The sequence below is a fragment of the Colletes latitarsis genome, chromosome 4, assembly GCF_051014445.1.
Source record: "Colletes latitarsis isolate SP2378_abdomen chromosome 4, iyColLati1, whole genome shotgun sequence".
Classification (NCBI taxonomy): domain Eukaryota; kingdom Metazoa; phylum Arthropoda; class Insecta; order Hymenoptera; family Colletidae; genus Colletes; species Colletes latitarsis.
Window position 1 is genome coordinate 39314952 of NC_135137.1, and position 22095 is coordinate 39337046.

Here is a 22095-nt window from a genome sequence, read left to right on the forward strand (position 1 = left end):
AAGGGGGAATTAACTCGAGGAGGGATCACGGAACGACCGCTGAGGGGGATAGGGTGGGTGTGAATTTGAATCGTCTTCGAGTCGTGTTGGATCGTAAATGACCATTATTAAAACCGTGTGGGTATTTACAAACGAATTCATTTAAATAAAAGTCGCTTTAACAGAGTTTGCTTACAGGATTTATCGTCGTCACGTCTACTCCTATCTATACAGTGCCCTAGGCAACGCATTATCCGTGGCAATAATGATTCGGCTAGGACTAGTTTCCGAATTGGTTCGAGCACTGTCTTTCTTTGCCGTCTCGAGCAAACGGAAACCACGCCGCGTGTAAACTCTATGGTTATTCTTCCGATTGGATGCCAAACGTAAAATTTAATAATTTCCAAAACACTAATAAAGACGCGTGGTCGTCGATCGGATCGCTAGAGTAAAATTATAATTTTGCCAGTTCACGATATACTATGAATAAAAAAATAGCCAAACCTAACGCAATATCTCGGAAATTATTAAATTCTCGAAACTAAAGTCTCCGTGCACCACTCGGAAGAACAGTCAATCGTAGGTATCGGGTCAAGCAATTGATTACCTATCTAAAAATCGACGATCCAGATGGATATTGGGCTTCGTCGTTCTTCGCAACGTTTCTTCGTAGCACTTAGCGTAATCTTAATCGTAATAAATGGGCCGTAATCGTAGTAAGTAGCTGCATGGGTACTAGGGACGATTTACGGGATCTCGCCGATAAGAAAGAAGAGTAGGAGACATTAAGCAAACGATACGACGGCTCTCCCGTTCGCCGCCATTCTTCAATGAGATTCCTCGATCGGACGCTGGTTCATTGGCTGGCTTCCAGCGAGACACAGAGTCCTCGTTCGAATTCCAGGATCGGCTCGAGTTCGTTGCACCGCGCGAGTTTGGGACTCGACGGTCCGCCCGACGATCTACGGAAATGGATCGAGAGTTTTTTCGTTTAACGTTTTTCCCCGGCGGCACTCGAAATTCGGTGGGTCTCACGACGGAAATCAACGATCGTGCTTGGTGAGTTCCAAGGGTTGCTGATCCGTCCAGTGATCCCGCCAGGCGACGGTCGGCGAGGAAGGAACGTCTTGATCGGAGTCCTGGACGTCGATCTCCTCGTCGTCCTCCTCGTCCTCGGCGCGTTCAAAGTCCTCGTTGTTCGTTGACTCGGGGACGAGTCCTGTCGCCAGGTTGGATCCGTGCCTCTGGTGGTCGTAGGTCGGGCTCGAGGGCCTCGGTATGCTCGGCGAGTCGTCCCCGACCAGCTGACTGATCATCCTGAAGGCGCTGGGCTTCCTCTCGGGCTGCTTGGCCACCGGCTCGACCCTCTCGATCCTCTCGTTTCTGTCGGCCGCCTCTCTCGACGATGAGTTGGTGACGACCGCACGGAACGCGCTACTTTCGCCGCCCATGCCGGCGATCGAGCAACTTGACGTACGGTTTATTTCCATACCGGATGCGGAATGCTGTTGCGGCGGCGGTGGCTGCTGCTGCTGCTGCGGCGGTGGCGGCGGCGGAGGTGGCGGTGGCGAACGCTTTAAGAGGTTCATGCGCTGATGACGACGCCACTTTGCCCGTCTGTTGGAAAACCAAACCTAAGAGTCACGAGTTAGGTCGTTAGAAGGCTCGTGATCAAATTTCTAAGGCTCGGGGGGCTGCACGCGAAGCACGGGCGTATTCTCCTGCAACGCGACGCTCGCACTCTCCGGCGTGTTTGCTCCGTCGTCGGTTTGCCCCAGAAAAAACGGCACGGGGGACGAGAAGAAAGGGAAACCCCGGTCGAGAACATGCCCTTGCGAAACCAACGTGCTAGCCCTCCGAGAAAGATATCTGGGATGGAATTGATCCTCACCTGCACACGAGCTTCCGAGAGAGAGGTCTTCGAGGCTAGCCGTTCGCGCGTAGACACGCAAGGATAGTGAGATCGCTCGAACTCCTTCTCGAGCTCCTCCAGTTGTTCCGGGCTGAACGTCGTGCGATTTCTTCGGAACTTTGGCTGCTCCGAACCGTCCAGACTTCCGTCGTCTCCGTCTCCGTCTGTACAGACAAACCCTTTTTCTACTACCTTCCCTACGGTCCGACGCTTTGCTAATCGTTCCTCCTACGCGACCTATTATTATTATAAATGCCCTATTTCCCAGTACGTCGAATGACTCGCGAGCTGCGCGAAACGAACGACGAATTCGCAACGAGCATTAGATTGGCACGTATGACGCATCGTTTTCGCGAAGCTTGAATTTTGCAGCGCGATGACGCAAACGAAACGATATTTCATTGTCTACAGTCATCGTCTCAAGGCGGAAGGAGATTCTTGCGACACGCGTGCATCGACACAATGTGCGAGCGAACTATCGCGAAAGGTATTTCTCCGAGAAGCCTGATCCGCGAATCAGCTAGTACACCGTCTTGAATCGCGTAGAAAGTATCACGCTAAAATATTTCGATCAAATATATCAAGTTTCAATGATTCGCCATGTACAAAATCAACGGCAACAGAGGGTTGAAAAGTACGCATTCGCGAGACTGTCGGTGTGCAAAACATGAAAAATGGTTGCGTTACGGTTGGTCGAGGATCCTGGCGGGGCAATAATGATCAATTCCGAAGGTAATAATAGGAGGATCGGTGATCACCTTGCAAGTATCCTCGAGCGATCGCGTCGGCGTGCAAGGAGTGGTCCGTGGTGCCCGCCGCCGAGGCGGAAGCGGCCGCGGCCGCGGCAGCTGCGGCTCCTGGGCTCAAGGACGGGGGCAGCAGCAGAGCGGAAGCTGCTCCGGAGATTCCGGTAGCCAACGGCGGCAACATCCAAGGGTGGCCCGCCGCTCCCGGCGCTGGCCAGCCGGCGGGCAAATGGTGGCTGGTCGTCGGATGCTGATGGGCGCTGTTGAAGTACGGATGCGGACCGGCGGCGTACAAACCGTATCCGGCTGCACGCGCGAATTCCGCGGCTGCACGTTCCGCCGCGCGATTACGCAGAATTCGGTTGATGCTGCTCACTGACGGTGCCGTCGCGTTGCTGCATACGCCTGCAAAGTACAGAGGGTGCTTCTTCTGGAACGGTCTCGTTTATGTTCTGTTGTCTTTCGCATCGGTCAAAGCTGTCGCATTATTAATCGAAGAGAGAAAGAATAGAGAAAAATAGCTTCGTTTTCCCGGGCAGAATTCCATTACAAAGATGGAGAAAATTTCTAGACCCTGGTTAAGTATTCGTTCGGTCGTTACGAGCCGTGTATAAATATTCAAATTCCCTCGGCTTTGTAGCAAATTTAGCTTCGTCTCTTTCTTATAACGTGCCGAACAGACAATATTAAACGGCGTACAAAACGTTACATTCGATTCGTGTCGTTCGACTTCCTTCGGAATAGGTTTCGTGCCTCGCGCGTCGTCTCTTACATAATGTTTCCAGGATTTCGATCTTTTGAAATTGACAAACGATACGTCTCGCATCCGGTGCTTTCTACGTTCCCGAATGCTCGTAATTTTCATGTAAATCGCGCACGGGTGACGCTACGGCACGCCTTTAACGAGAGAGTTCCTGTAACGTGGGATGAACGTAAATGCGAATTTGGATAATTAATAGACGACGGCAAGAAAAGACCGTTGATCGCACGAAAGCACGTAAAGCGAGACCGGACGCGTCGATGCTCGCTTTGAAAAGAATAAAGTGTGTCGGTGGACAAGGCCGTGGTAGAGTTTCTTGATTCTACCTTACAATTGTACATTGTTCCCGGACACATGCGACTATTATTACGGACGATTTGCACCGGCGCAGCAAACACACTGCTCGCAACATAATTGAACGACAAGTTTGCTCGCTGGTTTACGGGCAATTACAAACCGAACAAACCTTTAACGAACCCGTTGACGTCGCCGCGAATCGTTTGAAAAATCTCCCTCCGAAACTGGAGCTTCTAAATCCCTTACTTCACAAATCAACGCGCTATTTCGATGCGCCGTTTCTCGGTTCCTCGATCGAACCTATTGTAAAACGTGGCGAAGGATGTTGCTTACCTTCGGAGATGAGTCTCTCTCGAATTTCCCACGCGAAGATTGTCGGGTTTTCCCTCTTGTACTGCTCGATCTTCGCGACGACGGCCGGCGTCGCGACTTTTGGCTTGCTGCCACCGATCAAACCTGGCGGGCGTAGCGTACCTGGAACACGTTAGATCAAGCTTCAAGGACGCGTTGCTTTGGCAATACTCCTCGTTGGCGATTAAATCGCTCGTAAACGGCGATACCGTGTCGCCTTTACGTGCCTCGTGTCGCGTTCGAAGTCGTCGTGGGACCAAACCTCTCGAAATTCAAAAAAATCGCGCGACCATCGCGATTATCTCGATCTAATGACAATCTTCGAGATAGGTACCACGCTAGAGTAAATGATTTAGATTCGTTTTGGAACTTTGGTCGCTTTAACGCTGGTTTAAAACGTTCGTTTATAGATTATGGAACGAAATATAAAGTTACCTTACGAATGAATTTAAAACCTTTATTTGTTAACTGCGAATTAAATTCAAAATAGCTTCGCGACATCTCTTCAAACATTTGCACAGGTTGTTTTGCACATTGGGCAGCCAAAAGTCGCAGTTTTGCGAGTCTTTGGAGTGTCTCAGAAAATATTGTGCGTTCCGAAACCTTAATTAATTAAGTAGCAACTTTCGCATTGACGCAAGTCATTTTTTCCCATATACGCGATGATAAAAGTATGGTCAAACGCGAACGTTTAAATATACGACTCTGGCCACTTTCATAATGACAGGCACATATGGTCTTTGGCATCGTTCTGAAAGCAGTTGTGCAATATCGTTTTAGTTCTTTGAACGTTAAGAATTCCATGTATCCATGTTCGGTGTTGTCATCGTCGTTGAATCACCTCCTCCAAACAGGCGCCATTGTTCGAAAAAGGTGATAGACGGTGCGTCTGAATGGTACGCTGAATCAATTATTGCATCGACCGTAGAGTTATTTTCGAAAATTAATCTCGTGATTAACGCGAAAGAAGCCTTATTACTTCCGCTCTAGTAACTTTAATTAAAGTATATTTTCTTTCATAATTTATTTCGCTATACTTTTTGGGGCAACATATTTTCAGTACGAAGAAAGATGAACGTCATGCGAACAAAAGCGTCGGTAACATTTTCTGGTTTAAACTTTAAAAGCTAAATCGAGTGTAACGGTTTTCTAACGCGAACTATGCGACGTGCAGTTACTGCTGAAATAGCCAGGCTAACGAACAATGCGTTTGGAAAATGCTAGAACGAACGCGGACCGTACGTTTTCGTGACTCGTGGCTAATAGGCTAGTCATCCGACGCGAATGACTTCTCGAAAAACAATAATGATACCCGTGCTAAAGGAATTCCCCGTGCGCACGATAGTCTGAAGGATTCATTCTCGAAACGACGACACGACACGAACGCGTCGTTTAAATACAATATTATTAAAGGTGTATTATCTTACGAGGAGTAACGTCTTGTTTGGAATAATCACGTATTCCGTTGCTCAATATTTATTGTTCGGATAGAAAGTGTCGAGTTTCGCGTGGACAAAATGGAGATACAAAACGATACCGGCTCATCCTTCGTTGAAATCTCGTGGAGCATACGTTCTCGACACCGGATACTAATCCTATCGTGTCTGGGCGGACCCACGGCGCAGTCATTAGAAGCTTAGCGCGTGAAACGATACCGGCATGCGATAGCATGCGATAATCAGAGATATCTAATATGAGCCGATCGCGGAATAGACGCCCGTGTAACGTTTCCGATACTTGTTCAGGCTGCCATGCTGTTTTGTTACGTTTCTCACCTCTCCCAGCGCGAGTGCGCCGCCTCGGGCCCCTTCGGATTAGCTAATCGTCTCTGGGACCGAACGTTCAAAGTCGAAAGCTCGCGCAAATTTAACAATCTCGTTTTCTCTTTCTTCTTTTCGGTCGCGTTTATCCGACCCTTAAACCATCATTTAGTTCCGACCAACCGTTTCAGATTTTGCTTCTTTCGTTCGTAAATTTACCCTTTTATAGCCTTCTTCCGCGGCGAGGACTCCAACTATCTACATTCGTATAAAAGATGGCGGAGTTTCTTGGTGGTTGTATCGCGATCGGGACGCAATTTTCCGACGCCAGACGTCGAAGATCGCGATACGCGACTCGAGATTGCAGAAAGCCGCGAGCAGGCTTCGCTTTGACGCTTCTTCCGTGGCCGGCTCGCGTCGGTTATCATTGATTTTACTACTTCACCCTTCGTTCTAGCTTCTGCGGGTTGCAATTCCCCGGGTAGAGCCGCCGCTCGCAGCGGACGAGTCTGACTGCATAATTCAGGTTGCAGGCGCAACGAGACCCAAGTAATTGTAGAAGGTTTCGCGGTATCATTATCGACGATGGCTACGCTAAAGCTATTGTGCGTCAGAGACGCACAGATATTACGTGAATGCATAAATACGAAGACCAACAAACGGTGAGGTAATGCGCTGCTCGAACATGCGTTTCGTTAAAATCCGCGATGTTTATTGCACGGTACAACACGTCTATTTTTCGTTTAATTCGTCGATTAAAGTTTTAGGATGACCGAATAATAGCGAGTAGTCCAACGAAGGTTCTATTTCCCTGAGTTGTCTTTACGAATAACAGAAGGGGTGTACCTCTATATTTTGCCCAACGAGACGAGACAGGAGACGTATAGTTTCGTCTTTGTTTAACGACCGTTAATATCGACGTTCGATTCTTTTGCTCGGCGTCTCGTCTCGTTGGACAAAGTATAGGTCATCGTGGTTGGTAATCGCGGACAGTTGCGTCGCACAGTGGTCCCAAAGGTCGATTGTGTCTCCGTGGACTCGAAACGCCCGCGGGAGAGTCCTCGAAACGGACGACGCTGGCAAGGTAATGGAAACCAGAGGCGCAGGCAGACTTGAGCAATTATCGGTCGTTACGTACTATTATTAATAACAATAATGACGGCTAAAGTCGGCAGGATATCGCGTGCGCTCCCACGGGTGAAGTGCGTGCCGGGTATAAACGATGTACCCACCTAATAGGTATCCATGCCTCGAGCAAATTCCTTGCTTCGACCCGGTGTCTCTCTCCTCGTTCCTCGCTCGTCTTTGTCTCTCTCTAGTTTTCATTCTTTGTGCTTCTACACTTTGTCCCGCGTGCAAATGTGCACGCCGCTCTCCGCTCGTTTACGGAACGTTTTCGAGACAGGCCCATTTAATGAAAGAAACTGCACGAAGCTGCGATTCCTCTGCCTACTGGCTACATCCTTGCTCCGGCCAAACACGGACCAACGGACGTCGGACGTCGGATCACGAGGCCGCGACGTATTCGTTTCGTATCGTGACGGCAAAGAAAAATCATCGCTCGAGGGGAATCATTTTCGTTCCATATATTAAGGCTGCTCGAATATAGCTGATTCTTATTGTAATTTTCTTCTTTCGCATTCTTGCGCATCGGTGCAGCTGCATCCCCGCTTCAAATAGGTTCTTCAGACACCGAAACCCAACGGTTTTGGAATTTCGTGAAATTAATAGAGAAAAGTTACGATGGAAAATGGGCCTAACGACGTAGGAAGAGAGGCCCCCGTTGGCCGTGGGGTCGTTCGAAACAAAAGCGTACTGCGGACGGTCGGTGGTGCAGGCTCGACTCGTTCGTCCGTTCTCTCGGTGGTTATTTTCATCGCGGAGGATCGCGGCGATCGATCTTGTTGCGCGTGGATAAGAAGACCGATAGCGGAGCGGCGGAATTAATTATCGGGGCACCGCAGCGGCGAGGAAATTAGACGATATCGGCCGCGGAGCGTTACATTCTTCTCTGGGGTTTGGCGAAATTTATTGTGCGCTGATAGAGCTCGTTCGCGGAACACACCCGGTCGGTATATGCACACGGTGTGCATTCGAGCGGCGAGATCTGTCTCGGTGAATTTGTCCGTCGTCGTGGGCTCGCGAGGCGGAAGACGAATGCGGAGAGTCGATAAAACCGTGACGCTCGCGAACCCAGCAGACGGTTATCGGCGAAACGAGCGTGTGTCCCCGGCGATCGAGGGAAATAGATTCCACATCCGAGAGGAATCGGTACCAACGCGGCCAGGGACCACGGGATGGAGCCGGTGGATTAATTGTTTGCCGCTGTTAAGTAATTGGCCGGTCGATTATGGTACATTATATTCACCTCGGGACGCCTAAGGAGTCTGTATCCGGTGAAGATGAAGACATTACTGGCGAGCCGAGAGAGCAGGCCGAACGGTATTTTTACGAGCGGCTCGTAAAGTTAACGAGGACCGAGCCAGCCAGCAGCCACCCGAGAAAGAGAGAAACCGGCGTTCCACCGATGCTCGGTGGCTCGCCTCCATTTTTTATTGCTCTGACCAGCCACGTTCTGCGTTCTTCTTCCTCCTCTACGGACCGAGCCGAGCTCCCGTCCGCACGGACGCCGCTCCCGACCGGACCATATTTTCCCCTGAATCGTTTCACACCTGCGCCACGCCGAACTCGCACTCGCCTATCCGCCCCGATCGCTGATAAAACGTTCCTCCTTCGTGACCGCGATCGACCACTCTGCTTTGCTGGAATTCAGAGCACCGTGCGCGCCGATTCGAGCCGACTATAGTCCCCGCGAACAGGAAAGTCGAGAATAGCTTCGAACGTTGAGCTTGATCGATGAACCGCAGACTCCACAGTCTCTGGAAGCTATTGACATTTGCAAGCGCTCGAAACCAACGTATATTTTCAGCCTTGGTAGGAACTCGTTAGTCGATTGACGCACGGTCACCCGGAAAACGAGATTTCCCCGGAGGAAATCCGATTTTTGCGCTTGGAAAATGTTCTCTTTCGAACCCTAAAATTTCAACGTCGTTCTCGATTTCTCGAACCCAATCACCGGCAATTACAATTTTAAATTGTTTTGATGTTCGACGGTAATGTCCTAGATTATTGCGTCCTGCGTCTTGTCAGTGTCGCGTAAAAACGTCCTCAACTAGCGATAACTTCCGTGAGAAAATACGCCGAGCTAGGAACACGGAACATCAAAGGATCCAGGAAATTATCGACGGGTTATTTGAGAACCCGCGAACCGGCGAAGTTAATGTTTTACGCGCGAAAGAAACGGCCGTTGCTAGTTAATCTCGGCCGTCTAACGAGCTCGAAAGAGCGTCGTTTCTTCGTTCGTTGTTTCTTCCTTGCTCGCGCCAACGCGACACGTTCCTCGTTTCCCCTGTAAAGCGTTTAGAATACCGACCAATCTTGCCTACGATCTTCGCGTCACGTCGGACATCGACCATCGCCGATTAACGTCCACGCGTTTCAGCTGGACGCGAATTCAAACTTGAGAAATTTTCCAGTTGCAAACGATGAAGACGGATGTACGATCGTGCTCACTATTGAGTTTGAAACCATCCTTTTTAATCTACCATACTGTCGCGAGCTGGTCTCGATGGTCTCGCGTTTTAACAAATAAGCGTCCGACCTTTGCCGGTCTGTTCGCTGTCAATGAAATCTATCTGCATCGACAGCCGTCGATACTTTTCGTTTCCTTGACATACTGGCCGTTTGATAGACACCGTGTTGCTGGCTTGCGCTTTCTCTCGCTAAAACAAACGCGGATTAAGGAACAAACGCGGAGCTGAAGTCGAGAGGCTTGCAGCAGAGCCACGGATTAAAATTTCAGACTGATTCGTAAGCTTGTATGTACTTTTCTAAAAGGAACTGCAGAAGGAAGGTGCTTTCGACTCGTATCGAATCGAAAAACCGCACCGTACGAACGTAAATCTGCGAAAATTCTTGAAGAGGCACCTGGAATAATTGCAAGCGTTCGAAGGAGGCTGCGAGCGGATCGGGCACTTCCGCGTTGCGGCGCATTAGATGCGATTAAAACGATATCTTTGGATCGACCGGATAGCCTAACGAAGGGGCGCAGATGCAATTACGAGCGAATAATTGCTCGACGTCCAGGGAAATAATAGCCACCGATCGCCAGCAGGTCTCGAGTCGTTCGTTTGTTTTTCCGATTTCGAGCGGTTCGTTTTTGCGACGAACGGAGCACGAGCGGCGGCGTAACTGATTTCGCGCACGTTGCTCGGCTTTGCGCACTGCTCACTTTGCAATCGTGTTTCGACTGTAGTTTTCGAGCGTTCGTGGATCAAAAGGTTCAGATCGAAAGAAAAAAGATCACAGGATACAGACACAATTATTTTTAATTTATTTTAGATTCTACCACAGTGTCAAATTTACAGAACAGAAATTTCTGGCTTCGAGGCAGAAAAGTGATCGATTTGACGTGGAACGGCTCGTATACGGGCGCACAGCGAGCAAAGCTGTTCGGAAGTTCTGACTTCCATGTTTCTTCGCGCGGCCGTAATGCACTGTTCGCGCGAAGAAAAGCGAGCTGTCGCCGCTACTAGGTATATTACCGTGGAACGAAAGAGGGGTTGATTTTGCTGCAGTTAACCTCAGTTCGGTTGAAGTTTTTTTCCAACTTTCCAAATTACAGAGAACCGACAGGATAGTATTAGGTGTGCCGTTCGAATCGCCACACGAAAAGACTGTTCCACCGATCCAGCCATCCAGACTACAGACAACTTTTTTCTCTCTGTGTTTAACAACGAAATATAGGGGTTCTAAAAAGAGATTACAAACTTCAAGGCTACGTAACGCTCGCTAAAGCGTGAAAGGAACCTTTGAACAATGTTGTCAGGGTTAGAAGCGATTGTTCATTGTTGTCAGCGTAAGATTTCTAAGCAAAGGATCGTCCTATCGTAATCTTCTTCCGATGCTTAGAAAAGATGTATGTGTCTTTCTTTCATTGTCACATATGCTACGTGTTACGGTCCTCTAAATATTTTTATTCAAAAGGAAAGCAGGCTGAGAGGTTTAGCAAATACAAGTATTTTACGGTGCAATTCAACTAAAAGAAAAATAATAGGTATTCCTGAGTTTGTTCGAATTCCTGAATAAGCATATAATATTCGACAAAACAGGAAAGTACAGGGAAACTTAATATTTCAGCCCACGTCGATCGGGTATTTTACTGAATTGAGCGAGCGTCGTATGCCTGCAGCTTGTAACCATTTTTTCGTAATCGCCGTACGTATCGCAGAAATCGCGTTAATCGTTCGCGGAGCGGCCATCTTGTCGTGCGACTTTTTCTTATTTTTAGATTAATTTATCGACGTGACTTTGATAGACTTCGGTTGGTTCATCTTCAAGAACTCGTTCAGTGTCGATTTCAAAGCATCCAAGTCGTTAAAGTTCTTGTTTCGCAAAAAGTTGCTTCAGCATCCGAGTAGGTAAATGGTACCATAAACTTTGTCGATAGTCGTAGCAGTTGGTTGTGGCGTGTTCTCCCTTTATAGAATTCGAAAAAGAGCTAGTACACTGACTTCCAAAGAAACTTGTTTATACAGGGTGTTCGGCCACCCCTGGGAAATATTTTAATAGAGGATTCTAGAGGCCAAAATAAAACGAAAATCAAGAATACCAATTTGTTGATGGAGGCTTCGTTAAAAAGTTATTAACAATTAAATTCAAAAATTTCAAATCTTTCTGGAAAAATTATTTTCGGTTGCGGGGGTCAATTACAATCATTTTTGGTGAATAGACATACCCTCGAATTCCTGCGCATTTTCGAGAAAAAAATTCAGTACGGTCGGAACTTTAAACGTTAATAACTGTTTAACGAAGCCTTCATCAACAAATTGGTATTCTTGATTTTCGTCTTATTTTGGCATCTAGAACGAACGCGTCGGAGTTATTTCCAATCGGTTTCGCGGATCTAATCGCGTTCGATCGGAAGTCGAAGCGCGTATCTTTCGAATTTTCCTTACGTTTATGTTTTGAATCGAAAACTATCATAATTCATCGTCCGTCGTCCGAATCGATCGACGTTCGAGCGCGTAGGCCTAGGCGTACTTTCGTCGTATCAAAAGTTTGCACGGTGAATTACGTAAAGACTCGTGGCACGAGCTGATATTTAATTTAATAAATAACCGTCTATGAACCATACTAATTCTTATAGTAGAGGCTTTCGCGACTCGGGGTTTTACGGTTAATACCGTCTGGGGCTGTCAGGCGCGGGTCGTGACCTTTTAGAAAAATGTCTCCTCGTCAACCGTCGCTTTTCTTTTCAAGATTTCTAACGCGATGGAAATTGCACCGCAGTTCTACCGAGTAATTTCTAAACAAACTACTTCATCTTTGGCATTTATCTGTTTGCTCTAGCAACTGCGGGCGATCAATCAGCGAGGACGGCCCGATTTAATACCAGTTTCCTTCTTCTCGCGTCGTAATATCTACTTGCTGCAGTTATCGCAACGAATCCCACGTTATTTTTGCGAAATTAAAGATAGCACGCGCTATCGTTTCGCGCGGGACGGTGATTAATTATAGTACGGCTTGCACCCGGAAGCCTCGAAGGGTACGGAGAATGTAACGGTACGAACGTATCGGAAACTTACCCAAAAGTTTCGTGACGACGGCACCTTGTTGATTCAACGACAGCACGTGGTTGGCCAGGTCGTTGTAGTGCCTGAGGGCTCCTAATCCGTGCGACAGCTCCAGCAATCGTTGTCGACTGGCTCCGCCGCCATTACCGCTGGCAAATGGTCCCGCGGTACAGTTCTGCAAGCTCACGCCTGAAAGTACGACGACAACGCGATCAATTATTGCCTATCGATACCTTAAATGGGTCTAGCTTGTCTTCGTCCTTGGTTTCTCTAACAAGATCTCGACCAACGTCTCGCGACAACCAAGTTTTCTCTTGCGATCGGGATAGATAGGACCCCAGGACCCCTTAAAAAGAGACCAGCGACAGATCAGGGATTCTCGGGTAGTTTTTCCGAGGCAGAAAATCGTGCGGTTCGTTTCGTCTTAAAGGCGGGTATAACGAGCGTGTCGAAAACGATCGCGCGGACGTGGCGGCATAATCGAGCGAATTAATTTAAATTACTCGAGCCGGCGGCGACGGGACGCGATCTGGTCTCGATGCGATCTCTCGAGACGGAGGATATCGAGCTTGCGAACCGTCGCATCTGCCCGGCGAAATCGCGGCGATTAATCACGCGGAGGTGCGAAGACCCACTGTAATTCCTCGAAGGACACCTCGGGAGCGGTTCGCGACTTCCTCGTGATTTTATAGGCGGCTAATCTCGGCGACGTTTCGTTTCGTGCTGGAGGACAGAGCGAGAGAGAGAGAGAGAGAGGGAGGGCGAGGATTTACGATCGAACGGACCATGGTATTGAGAGCGATCCATTTTTCGCCAGGCGAGCCTTACTTCGAGAGCCTCGAGCGCCGATCGTATCTTTCCCCGAAGGGGTGTGGTGGCGGGGTGCGAACACGAGAGGAGGCGATCGAAAAGGGTGTCGCGACGGACAGTTCGCGTTTACGAAAACCAGATCGAGCGTTTCTTTTCCTTCTTTTTTCGCCAACGGCTGCTGGCTTTTCATAGCGCTCCCGCGCGTGGATCCACCGGTTCTCGAATTAATTTCCGAGAGGATTCACGGCCGATGGAATAATCGTAATTAGCGTCCAGTACGCGGACAGTCGGTGATTTTACGGGCGGATAATCTTAACGACGTTTCTTACGATCCGCGACGACGATAATTTACGATCGAACGACGGTGTCGGAGAGGAGCGTTCGCGCGTCCGCGGCACCACGGAGAACGGGTGATCTCTCGCAGCTTCGTCGACAACGATCGGACGTCGTTCAGGGGAGGGAATCGTGGACGGGAAATTAAATTCAGGAGGTAGATAGAAACGGCCGATCCCCGGCTCGTTTGTAACGCGTTGTTTCGACTGGTTACGAGCGGGCCCGAGCGCGCGCGCGTACGCGTCCGCTCGTTTACATAGGGGCCCGTTTAATTAATTAGTCTTTTATGGCCCGGCTGAATTGCCGATCACCGCCCCGGACGGATTTTACGCGAATACCCGCCACTCGCTATCCGGCTTACAGTAATTTCTTCTCCTCGATACACGACCCTGATATTCGACAAAGTAACTAGACGCGTTACGGAACCCCCGCGATTTATCGCGACGCCGCCCGGGCCGAGAAATAAATTCTAACTCTTTGCCAAGTCTGATTTCCACCGCTACCTTCGCGAGTACGCCATTGTTTTATCCGGGTTCATACGCTGCCCGAGAACGCCGGGGGACGCTTCTCATTTGGAATTCAAATTTCGTCAATTTAGGGGTCCAACTCGGACGTCAACAACGAAAGAAATACTGGGCGTTTGTATGTTCTGGGTGTGGAACGGTATCGAACGGTTCGTTAAAAATATCAATGAAATTTAGCGGCTTAACGTTTCGATCCTTTGAAAGCAGTCCTCGGTACCGGTTTAATATTTCTTTCTATTTTTTTTTCTCCCACTAGTTACTAGTTTACACGATACGAAATGCGTAATCGATAGTTAAACAACGTTTTACAAAAGTTTCGAGCAGGAGTCTTCGGTAGAATTAGCATATCGCCGTTCGCGAACGGCAACGCAAGTAGAAGCAGTAGATTAATAGACAGACATCGGTGCTCGAGTCGTACTAGTGCTCGCATGCGTATCTCCAGTCTCGAGCACATTCTGTATCGATCTGCAAAATACACATTGTGTATTTTTTCTATACTTTCACACGACGAATCGTTATCGTCGCTGTTGACGAGCAATTAACGGAACAATGACGCGCAATTACGTTTCAACACTTTCGATTTAAAATGTACCGAGGTACGCGACGCATATTATTAAAAACGACAAAGGGGAGATTCGGAGTGGAAACGTATAGTTTTCTATACGCGTAGAAAATCCGCGGTTTTCGGAATAAAATTTGTCCAAAGACAATAAATTATGCCTAATACTTCTCGAGACATTATGCGTTTAAAGTTTTCTTTGCGCATTAATAATAAGTACGCAACAATAAAAAAACGATCTATTTTTAAAGAAGACAATGAGGAGTGAGAGTTTCGCGTGTATTTTAATGGGTTTGGAACGAAGTACGAGATAATAGGTGCTGGAAAGAAGATATTACGTCTTGTACGAGTACATTATCGGTCCGAACGGTACGAAGTTAATCCTGTAATTACTTTGCTCGGTGTATTTACTGGCGTGGAGTGTTAATCGCGGCCGTGTTATCTCGCGGTTTCCCAGAAGTCGTCTGAAATTGAATTATGGAATAACGAGGAGCGTCGGTTTCGGGAAGGTGTGCGACAAACGTCGATAGCAATTTCGTGGAGGGAAAGAGAGACGGAGGAGAAAAGGATGTCGAGCGGTCGAGCAAGCACTTTGCACAGATGAGGGGCATCCGTTGAATCGTTTCGCGGAGACCGGCGAAACCTACGCGTCCTGGCTGTTCTGGAAGGCGCATCGGCGCGCATTCCGCGCTCGTTTCGTGTCAAAGCTATCGGAGGTGTCGTGAAAACGAAAGTAGCCGATGCACAGAAAGAAATGCGTCGTGTCGTTGCATCGACGCGAGGCCTAGAACCGGTTCTGAACGAGTTTCTGGCATCGGAGTCCTCTATATTCTTTTCGTATACACGAAATCGCCCCGTGGAAAAGACCGATCGTTGGCGCGAGGCGATAGATAATCGATATAAAAATGCTGCAAACCGTGAATAACCCTGGGCTCGTGGAACGCGGCCGATGAATGAAAATCGTTCGATCCTCGGCCAATGGGCGAGATTCGTCGCGACGATAAACAACCGCGACGGATACCTGGCCGGGCGCGTGATCCAGAGATTCCTCCGGGACGATTCCGATCAATTTCATACTGAATTACACGCAAATTCGTTTCGAGCCGCGGCCTCGACCGGTCGCCGTGCCACTCCGATCCGAAAATCCACGAACGCAGAAATCGAGCGCCAGCGAACAGGGCACGGCTGGTACCTGTCTCGAAACGCGTAGGGTGTGGCTATAAATTCAGCCGGATAGGAACGAGATACTTAGCTTATCCTCGTGTAACAGAGTAGAAACCGTGCGCCAGGAGACGAATGGACACGGAATCCAATTAGCTGCGCATACTTCCATCAAATATTACCCCCCTTTAATTGGTTATTTATTAATTACCTCGACCCGTTACTGCTACCCAACGATACCAGCGAGTCCACGTTCCTTTCCGGTACGTTCTTCGTGTTTCTTTAACCAGCTATTTCCAATACCTTCGAGAACCGAAATTCCAAGATGGCGTAAAACCTTTGGAACATCGAACCCTCTTTTTATTGGTGGTTTAGAGTAAAATCGACTAGCTCCCGCGTTGGTTCTGCGCGTATCGAGACTCCGGCAATAGCCAGGAGATTTTAATTAGTTTCCGACGACGGACAACCGGACTTTTCGTTACGCCACGACAGAGGATACCGATTCGAAGAGACAGCGAAACGGTGGAAACAAAGCGACCCTCGGACCGAACAGATGAAGGTACCTGCCAAGTATCGGGCCGCGATACCTGCCTCGGAATACCTGCCGGGCGTGGCAGTAAAATCTGTCGGAGAGAAGCTACAAGTATCGAGTCGATCTATAAACGATGTCACTTCCTATTTTGCTTACGCGAACAACGTATTGAAATGTGAATTCGATACTTGTCTCTATCTTCTCCTGGCACCATATATCAAACACTGAAAATTAATTTAAACCGGATAAACCAAAGGGAATTTCTATTCCATCTGTGGAATTTCAGTTTCTTTCGTGTCGAAACAATGACAAAGTTAAGTAGAAGGCACGGAAAGGACGGTTTTCGTAGATCCGAGCGAAATAAGAAATTGACAGTACGAGGATAGCCACGGTACAGGGATAATGAAGTGGAAGAAATTTACATCTTTGCATCGTTGAAGCTCATTAGAGATTTTCTGAGAGGAAAAAAAGAAAAAGTTTTCTCGGCTATATGTGTCAAATAGTGCGGTGAATATTACTAGCTTAATTATAGCACAGGAAACTGCGATAAAACCACGATACAGTGTAAGTAACTTAAGCTGAAACTCGTCTAAAATAAGATTCGACGAAGAAAAGAAGAAAGTTTTTGTCAACAACGTAACAGGTTATGATTCTTACGGATTCGAGCCAGACTTTGGTCGTTTTCTCTTGTTTCGATGCAAAGAACTAAATTCCTTTCGTTTTATTACTATTCTTTGTATCATAGCTAGTTTCTAATCTGACGATTAGCATATCGCAAGCAAGCACTTCGTACTTAGCTTCGTACGTAGCTTTTTCGATGTCTCTATTTACTTTTTTAAGCATTCTCTAATCTGGGCACGTATTTGTGTCATATAATTTATACAGAATACCTCAAATATGTAGCCATAATTTCCTACAACATACCAGGTACCATTTTAAACGACTCTAGCGAGAAAATTTCTTGAATATACGATATAATTCCACGCTGAGAACAATGGTATTGCGTGTACGCGATGATTTCATCTCAAACGGTAATAAACAATCGATAAAAAGTTAAGTCGCTAAGTTTCTTTCGCGTTTCTGTTCGATTACGGTGACTGTAAACTCGTAACAACGATGTAAACAACATACCCTGTTTATGGTGTTCGAAGTTCGCAAAAAGGACCGAGCCGCGTCGAGAAGACTCGCGAGGAAGGCGTCAAAGCTGCTTTCTGATATCCCGTACGGGACGAAGCAAGAACTAAACGATTAATGGGCTTGATAATGAAGCGCTTAAGACTTCAGTCGATGCAGGGTCGAGTTTAACGGTGGAGAGGATCGAGCTAAGATTGACTTCGTTTGTCAGGACGATTCATCGTCGCTTAGCGAGAAGCATGCAAACTCGAGTGAATTCTCAGCCGAAACGTCATGCTATTAACGGTTAATTCTGACCCAAAAGCATCTTTGCCACTTAGTTTTCAAAGTAAGTTACATGGAATATGTAGTCTCCTCCAGGTCTCGGCGCTTTCAAACAGGCAAACAGTAATCGAAACGTGATAGAATACAAGAGTTTAAAGGCATCGGGATAATTAGAGTCCGAGAAGCGTTGTGAATCTTTAGGGCTCTGGAGATAAGGTCTCCACGATAACGAATAAAAATGGAATACGGTCTTATTTAACGATGGTTGGTGTACCGGTGATTAATATACGCGGAACGTTCGGTTTCTGGGTTGTACTAAGTTGATAAACGAAAAGGAGGTTGCTCGTGTAACGGCGCGAGCTATCGGTACCCGAGTATCCGGAGTCGCGGTCCATATCGGGTACAGAAGTCGTCCGTACTGTTCGGTACGGACGAATATTGAAAGGTTCAACGAGAGTAGCAGCTTCTCGCGAAAAGACGTACTGTTGGCGACGCATTGAAACCGGTTCTGAACGAGTATGGCTGGTAGCTCTCCGTCGTTTGATCCGGCAAGTGTAAACCACGGAAAAGATCTCTTCTTATACCAGTAGTTGAATGCGTTGCTCGCGACATCCTTCGGGCGTTGATTGCGCGCAGCGAACGCCTTATCAGCGAATTCTTTCGGTGTCTGTGGGAGGGTCGACGGTCCGTTTAGAGGGCCGTTTCGTCCCGTGTCACGTTCCCGCGAGAACGACTCCGTAGGCGTTTTCGCAGACACCTTACGACGAGAGATCGACGTTCCGACTCGGGTCTGGCCCTGGACCGTTCAATTAACGTACGACGAGCAAAAAGGAGCCGATCGGTTGACGATAAAACACGGCGACCGCGTCCGCGGCAACGAAAATCCTATTTCATCCGTTTATTACGAGTCGTTTGCGCGACGGTCACCCGAGACAGGTCGTTCCGCGCGATTCGCATTATGGAAATGTCGATACGCTGCTCCTCGGACCAATTTTTCTCAGGCGTCGCGCCGATAAACATCGCCTTATCGCGTCCTCGGAAAAATCGTTCTCGCGGGGATCCGTGAACAATTTTAATCGAGGGCGAAATTACCAGAGATTTTTTGAGCATTAGCGAGTTAAAGGGCCCCCGAAAGGAGATAGGATCGCGGAGAGGGGCAGATCGTATCATCCCTCGGGTGCCAGCCAGACGGTCTCGACACCTGGAGAATCACGAAACGTCGCCGTTACGCTCGTTTAACCCCGTTTAAAATGATTCGATGTTCTTTTTCCGCTACGGACGCGATAACTGAAAATAGACTTTCCCTATAAGTGAAACGTTGTCAATCGCCAAATTGCATTCTCATACAATAGTTGTATGCACGGCTCTCTTTGACCAGTGCCGCCTGGTTTCTTCCTACCGAGCGAAACAACACGCAACGCCGTCACGAGATGCAGCTTGCTTTTTCCTTGAAAGCAATTACGCAGAAAAACATTCTCGATGGATCGAATGCGAGTTGGCGCGATCGGTCGCGTTGTTCCGCTTCTGAATATATTGCGTGCCATTTCGCGCGAAAACCCAAACGGCCGCCTCGATTCTCGATCGTGGCGCGAGCCAACGGACGACAAACGGTTGTCCAATTAAATTTAATTGTAGCGATTTTGCTCGTTGATAGAGGCTGTCCGTGCGAACAACGCCACCGTCGCGGTTCGTCCGCGTTTCATGGAAATTTTCAGATTCGCCGGGTGAACCGAAGCGCGACGCTGATCGGTTCGTTCGAAGCCCCCCTCCCCCCTCTCGATCATTGGCGACATCGCGTACAAGCGTTTCAGAAGGCGTCCATTAAATTACGGAATTTCAGCGAGCCGCGATTTCGATACGCTTGACCGTTGCTTTAACCCCTTGACGGTCGCGTTTCTGCGGCCTCACCCCTAAAGAACGATCGGTTTTCTTTATTAGATTTGTTTCTTTCGTAAACTACAATGTCGTATCTCGTGACTTTGGCATATTCAAGCGAAGGAGAGCAATTGTTTTCATCCCTTAAACGACAAAACTAATCGAACGCGTTTGAAGACAGCTACAGGGTTCTCGACGCGACGGAAACCCTCAGCTTGTTCGCGGAGACGTTGGTCGAGACAAGAGCTAGCTAGGTAGCGTAAGAAACAAGGAAAAAAGCAAAAGCAGGGTCGAGGAACTGACCGTCGATCAGAGACACTGGAGGCACGGTCATCTGTTGATGATGGTGGGCGGCCGGGTGCTGATGGGGATGCGGCGGATGGACCCGAAGCAGATGCGACCTCGTCTGCGAGAAGGTCGGCGAGGGTGGTTCCCAAGGCCGCGCGACGCCGGTGCTGACGGGAGCATCGTCGTCGTGACAGCAGAACTTGTCAGTGGCCGGGGTGGATCCGCTGCTGCAGTTTACCACCTGGTGTACTTCGTTGTTGTTGTTGTTGTTCGTAACGTCCCCGTTATTGTTATTGTTGTTGGTGGCGTTATTGGCAGCGGTGAGACGCGTAGTAGTCGCGCCTGTCGCGGGGCTACCACTACCACTAGCACTGCCACTGACACTACCACTGCCAATGCCGTCGACCTGCACCATTTCGCTGTCGATCGCAGCCGCCGACTTGGCAGTACCAGGAGGGGTCGCGACGCCGCCACCGATCATCATCACCAGACGATCACCTCCACCCCCTCCACACCGGGCAGCAGCTCCTCCTCCTCCTCGCCGTCCCCCTCTGCCTCCACTTCTGCAGCTACGTCGTCCGTATGCTCGAGGCGTTTCTCTTCCTGCTTTCGCATCCGACGGCTACCTCGATCACTTTCAGCGGACGTGTCCCGATCTTCCCGTGGTTCGCGCAAGCCCCTGGGCTCCGGGATGCGGACCGTGAGGTTCGGCACGCGCGGGGGTGGTGTTCGATTCGAAAGTTCGGCGGCGAATAGAGTCACGTTTCACCGGACCGCGTGCACGCGCACCCACACAGTGTCACAGGTAGTAGGCTCTCGGGGTTGTTTGGCGTGTCGCGGGGGCGCTGGCGCAGGAGCGCGCGAGCGCAATCGACGCCACGGTTCGTCGTGGCTTCCTGCGTCCGATTAGCGAAGCAGAATGACATCCTGTCCGACGGGCCGACGGCGGGCACGATTCATCGTGGCGCGAGCTTTCGCGTCGGCTGTCGGCTGTCGGTCTCGGGCACGAGAGGACGAGAAGCGTGGTCGATGCGACGAGGCGACGGCGAGGAGTGCTCGCGAGCGCAGGCGCTTCGTCGAAGCTCGTGACTACCTATGGACGTGTGTATGCCCTTCTCTCCGTCCCTCCCTCCGCCTCGTCGCCTCTTCTCCGCGGTGCTCTCTTTCGCTCGGTAGTTCCCGCTCGTTTCACGCCGTCTCTCTTTCGCCTTCCGGCCGAGTCCCGGTTCGGCTCCTTTCTCCAATAACCGACCGACGAGGAACGCGCTGACCACGGGATAACCTGCTCGCGCTCCGCCGGATTCGAGCAGATTGCCTTCCCGCTCGGGCTTTCGAAGCGCGCCAACGACTAGCCTTACCCCCACCACGTCGATCCCCGCGGGAACACCGACTGCTCGCCCGAGGCTAGGATCAGATTTAAGGTAACGCGAGTCTCTTTGCTCGGCCCGCGATCGATCGATCGATCGATGCTCGATCCACGCTCGTTGCTCGGTGCCTCCTGACAGAATCGAGGAGTCTTCTCGATACCAATCCGTTCACCGTGTCCCTCGATCGAGTATCGAAACGCGCGAGAAAGGACGAACTTTTCGAGGTAGAACGCAGCGGCGCGAGTACATGGGGTAACCTGCTCGCGGTCCGCCGGATTCGAGCAGATTGCCTTCCGTTCGGTGGCTCGAAGCGCGCCCAGACTAGCCTTACCCCCACCCTCTCGGCCACTCGGTCGAGGTGAGATCAAGATTTAAGGCGCCGCGGCGCGGCTGGCCGCTGACGAAGACGAACAGGAGGACGCGGACGTCGAGGACGAGGAGGATGACGAGAAACGCGAGCAACGGCTAGAGCGAGCTAGCTAGCTCCAAGACGCAGGGCTCGCTCGCCTCGATTACGATCGCGCGCACTCGTGGATCGTAGAAGGAGGAAGAGGAGGCAACGAGCAGTCGCGGAGAGGTGGACGGACGAAGCGGTTTAGTCGAAGCTTGAAGCGGCGAACAAGGGGGAAGCAGGGAACCGCGAGGATACATGGAATATACCTGGCTAAAGCCAGCCAAGTGCGCACTCCGTGCCGCGCATCTGAGCTTACCTGACGCCCACCGACCATTACCGGCTCGATCGACCAATTGGGCGAACGGGTGGACGCCCACCGATCTGTCCAACCTCGCGCTCGTCGTCGCCCACGCC

The 22095-nt window shown here is 49.5% G+C and overlaps 1 protein-coding gene across 2 annotated transcripts; it reads right to left on the bottom strand.

Moving 5' to 3' along the window:
• Positions 1-123: 123 nt before the first annotated feature.
• Positions 124-21576, bottom strand: Eyg (eyegone). Of its 2 annotated transcripts, XM_076764218.1 has the most exons (6): positions 19936-21576; positions 12453-12629; positions 4028-4168; positions 2650-3042; positions 1871-2055; positions 124-1613 (listed from the first exon to the last, which is right to left on the bottom strand). In XM_076764218.1, the coding sequence occupies exons 1-6, from the start codon at positions 20402-20404 to the stop codon at positions 1023-1025; spliced, it is 1956 nt and encodes a 651-aa protein (XP_076620333.1). In that variant the 5' UTR covers positions 20405-21576; the 3' UTR covers positions 124-1022. The 2 variants fall into 2 exon arrangements, with proteins under 2 accessions (XP_076620333.1, XP_076620334.1); XM_076764219.1 differs by lacking the exon at positions 2650-3042.
• Between the last annotated feature and the right edge of the window lie 519 nt (positions 21577-22095).

Excerpts from the sequence above, each read along its gene's own strand:
- Eyg (XM_076764218.1), bottom strand. The coding sequence starts at position 20,404 with ATGATGATCGGTGGCGGCGTCGCGACCCCTCCTGGTACTGCCAAGTCG. Across the intron at positions 3,043-4,027 it reads AGAGAGACTCATCTCCGAAG|GCGTATGCAGCAACGCGACG; the intron begins GTAAGCAACATC and ends TGTACTTTGCAG. Across the intron at positions 1,614-1,870 it reads TCTCGGAAGCTCGTGTGCAG|GTTTGGTTTTCCAACAGACG; the intron begins GTGAGGATCAAT and ends CGTGACTCTTAG.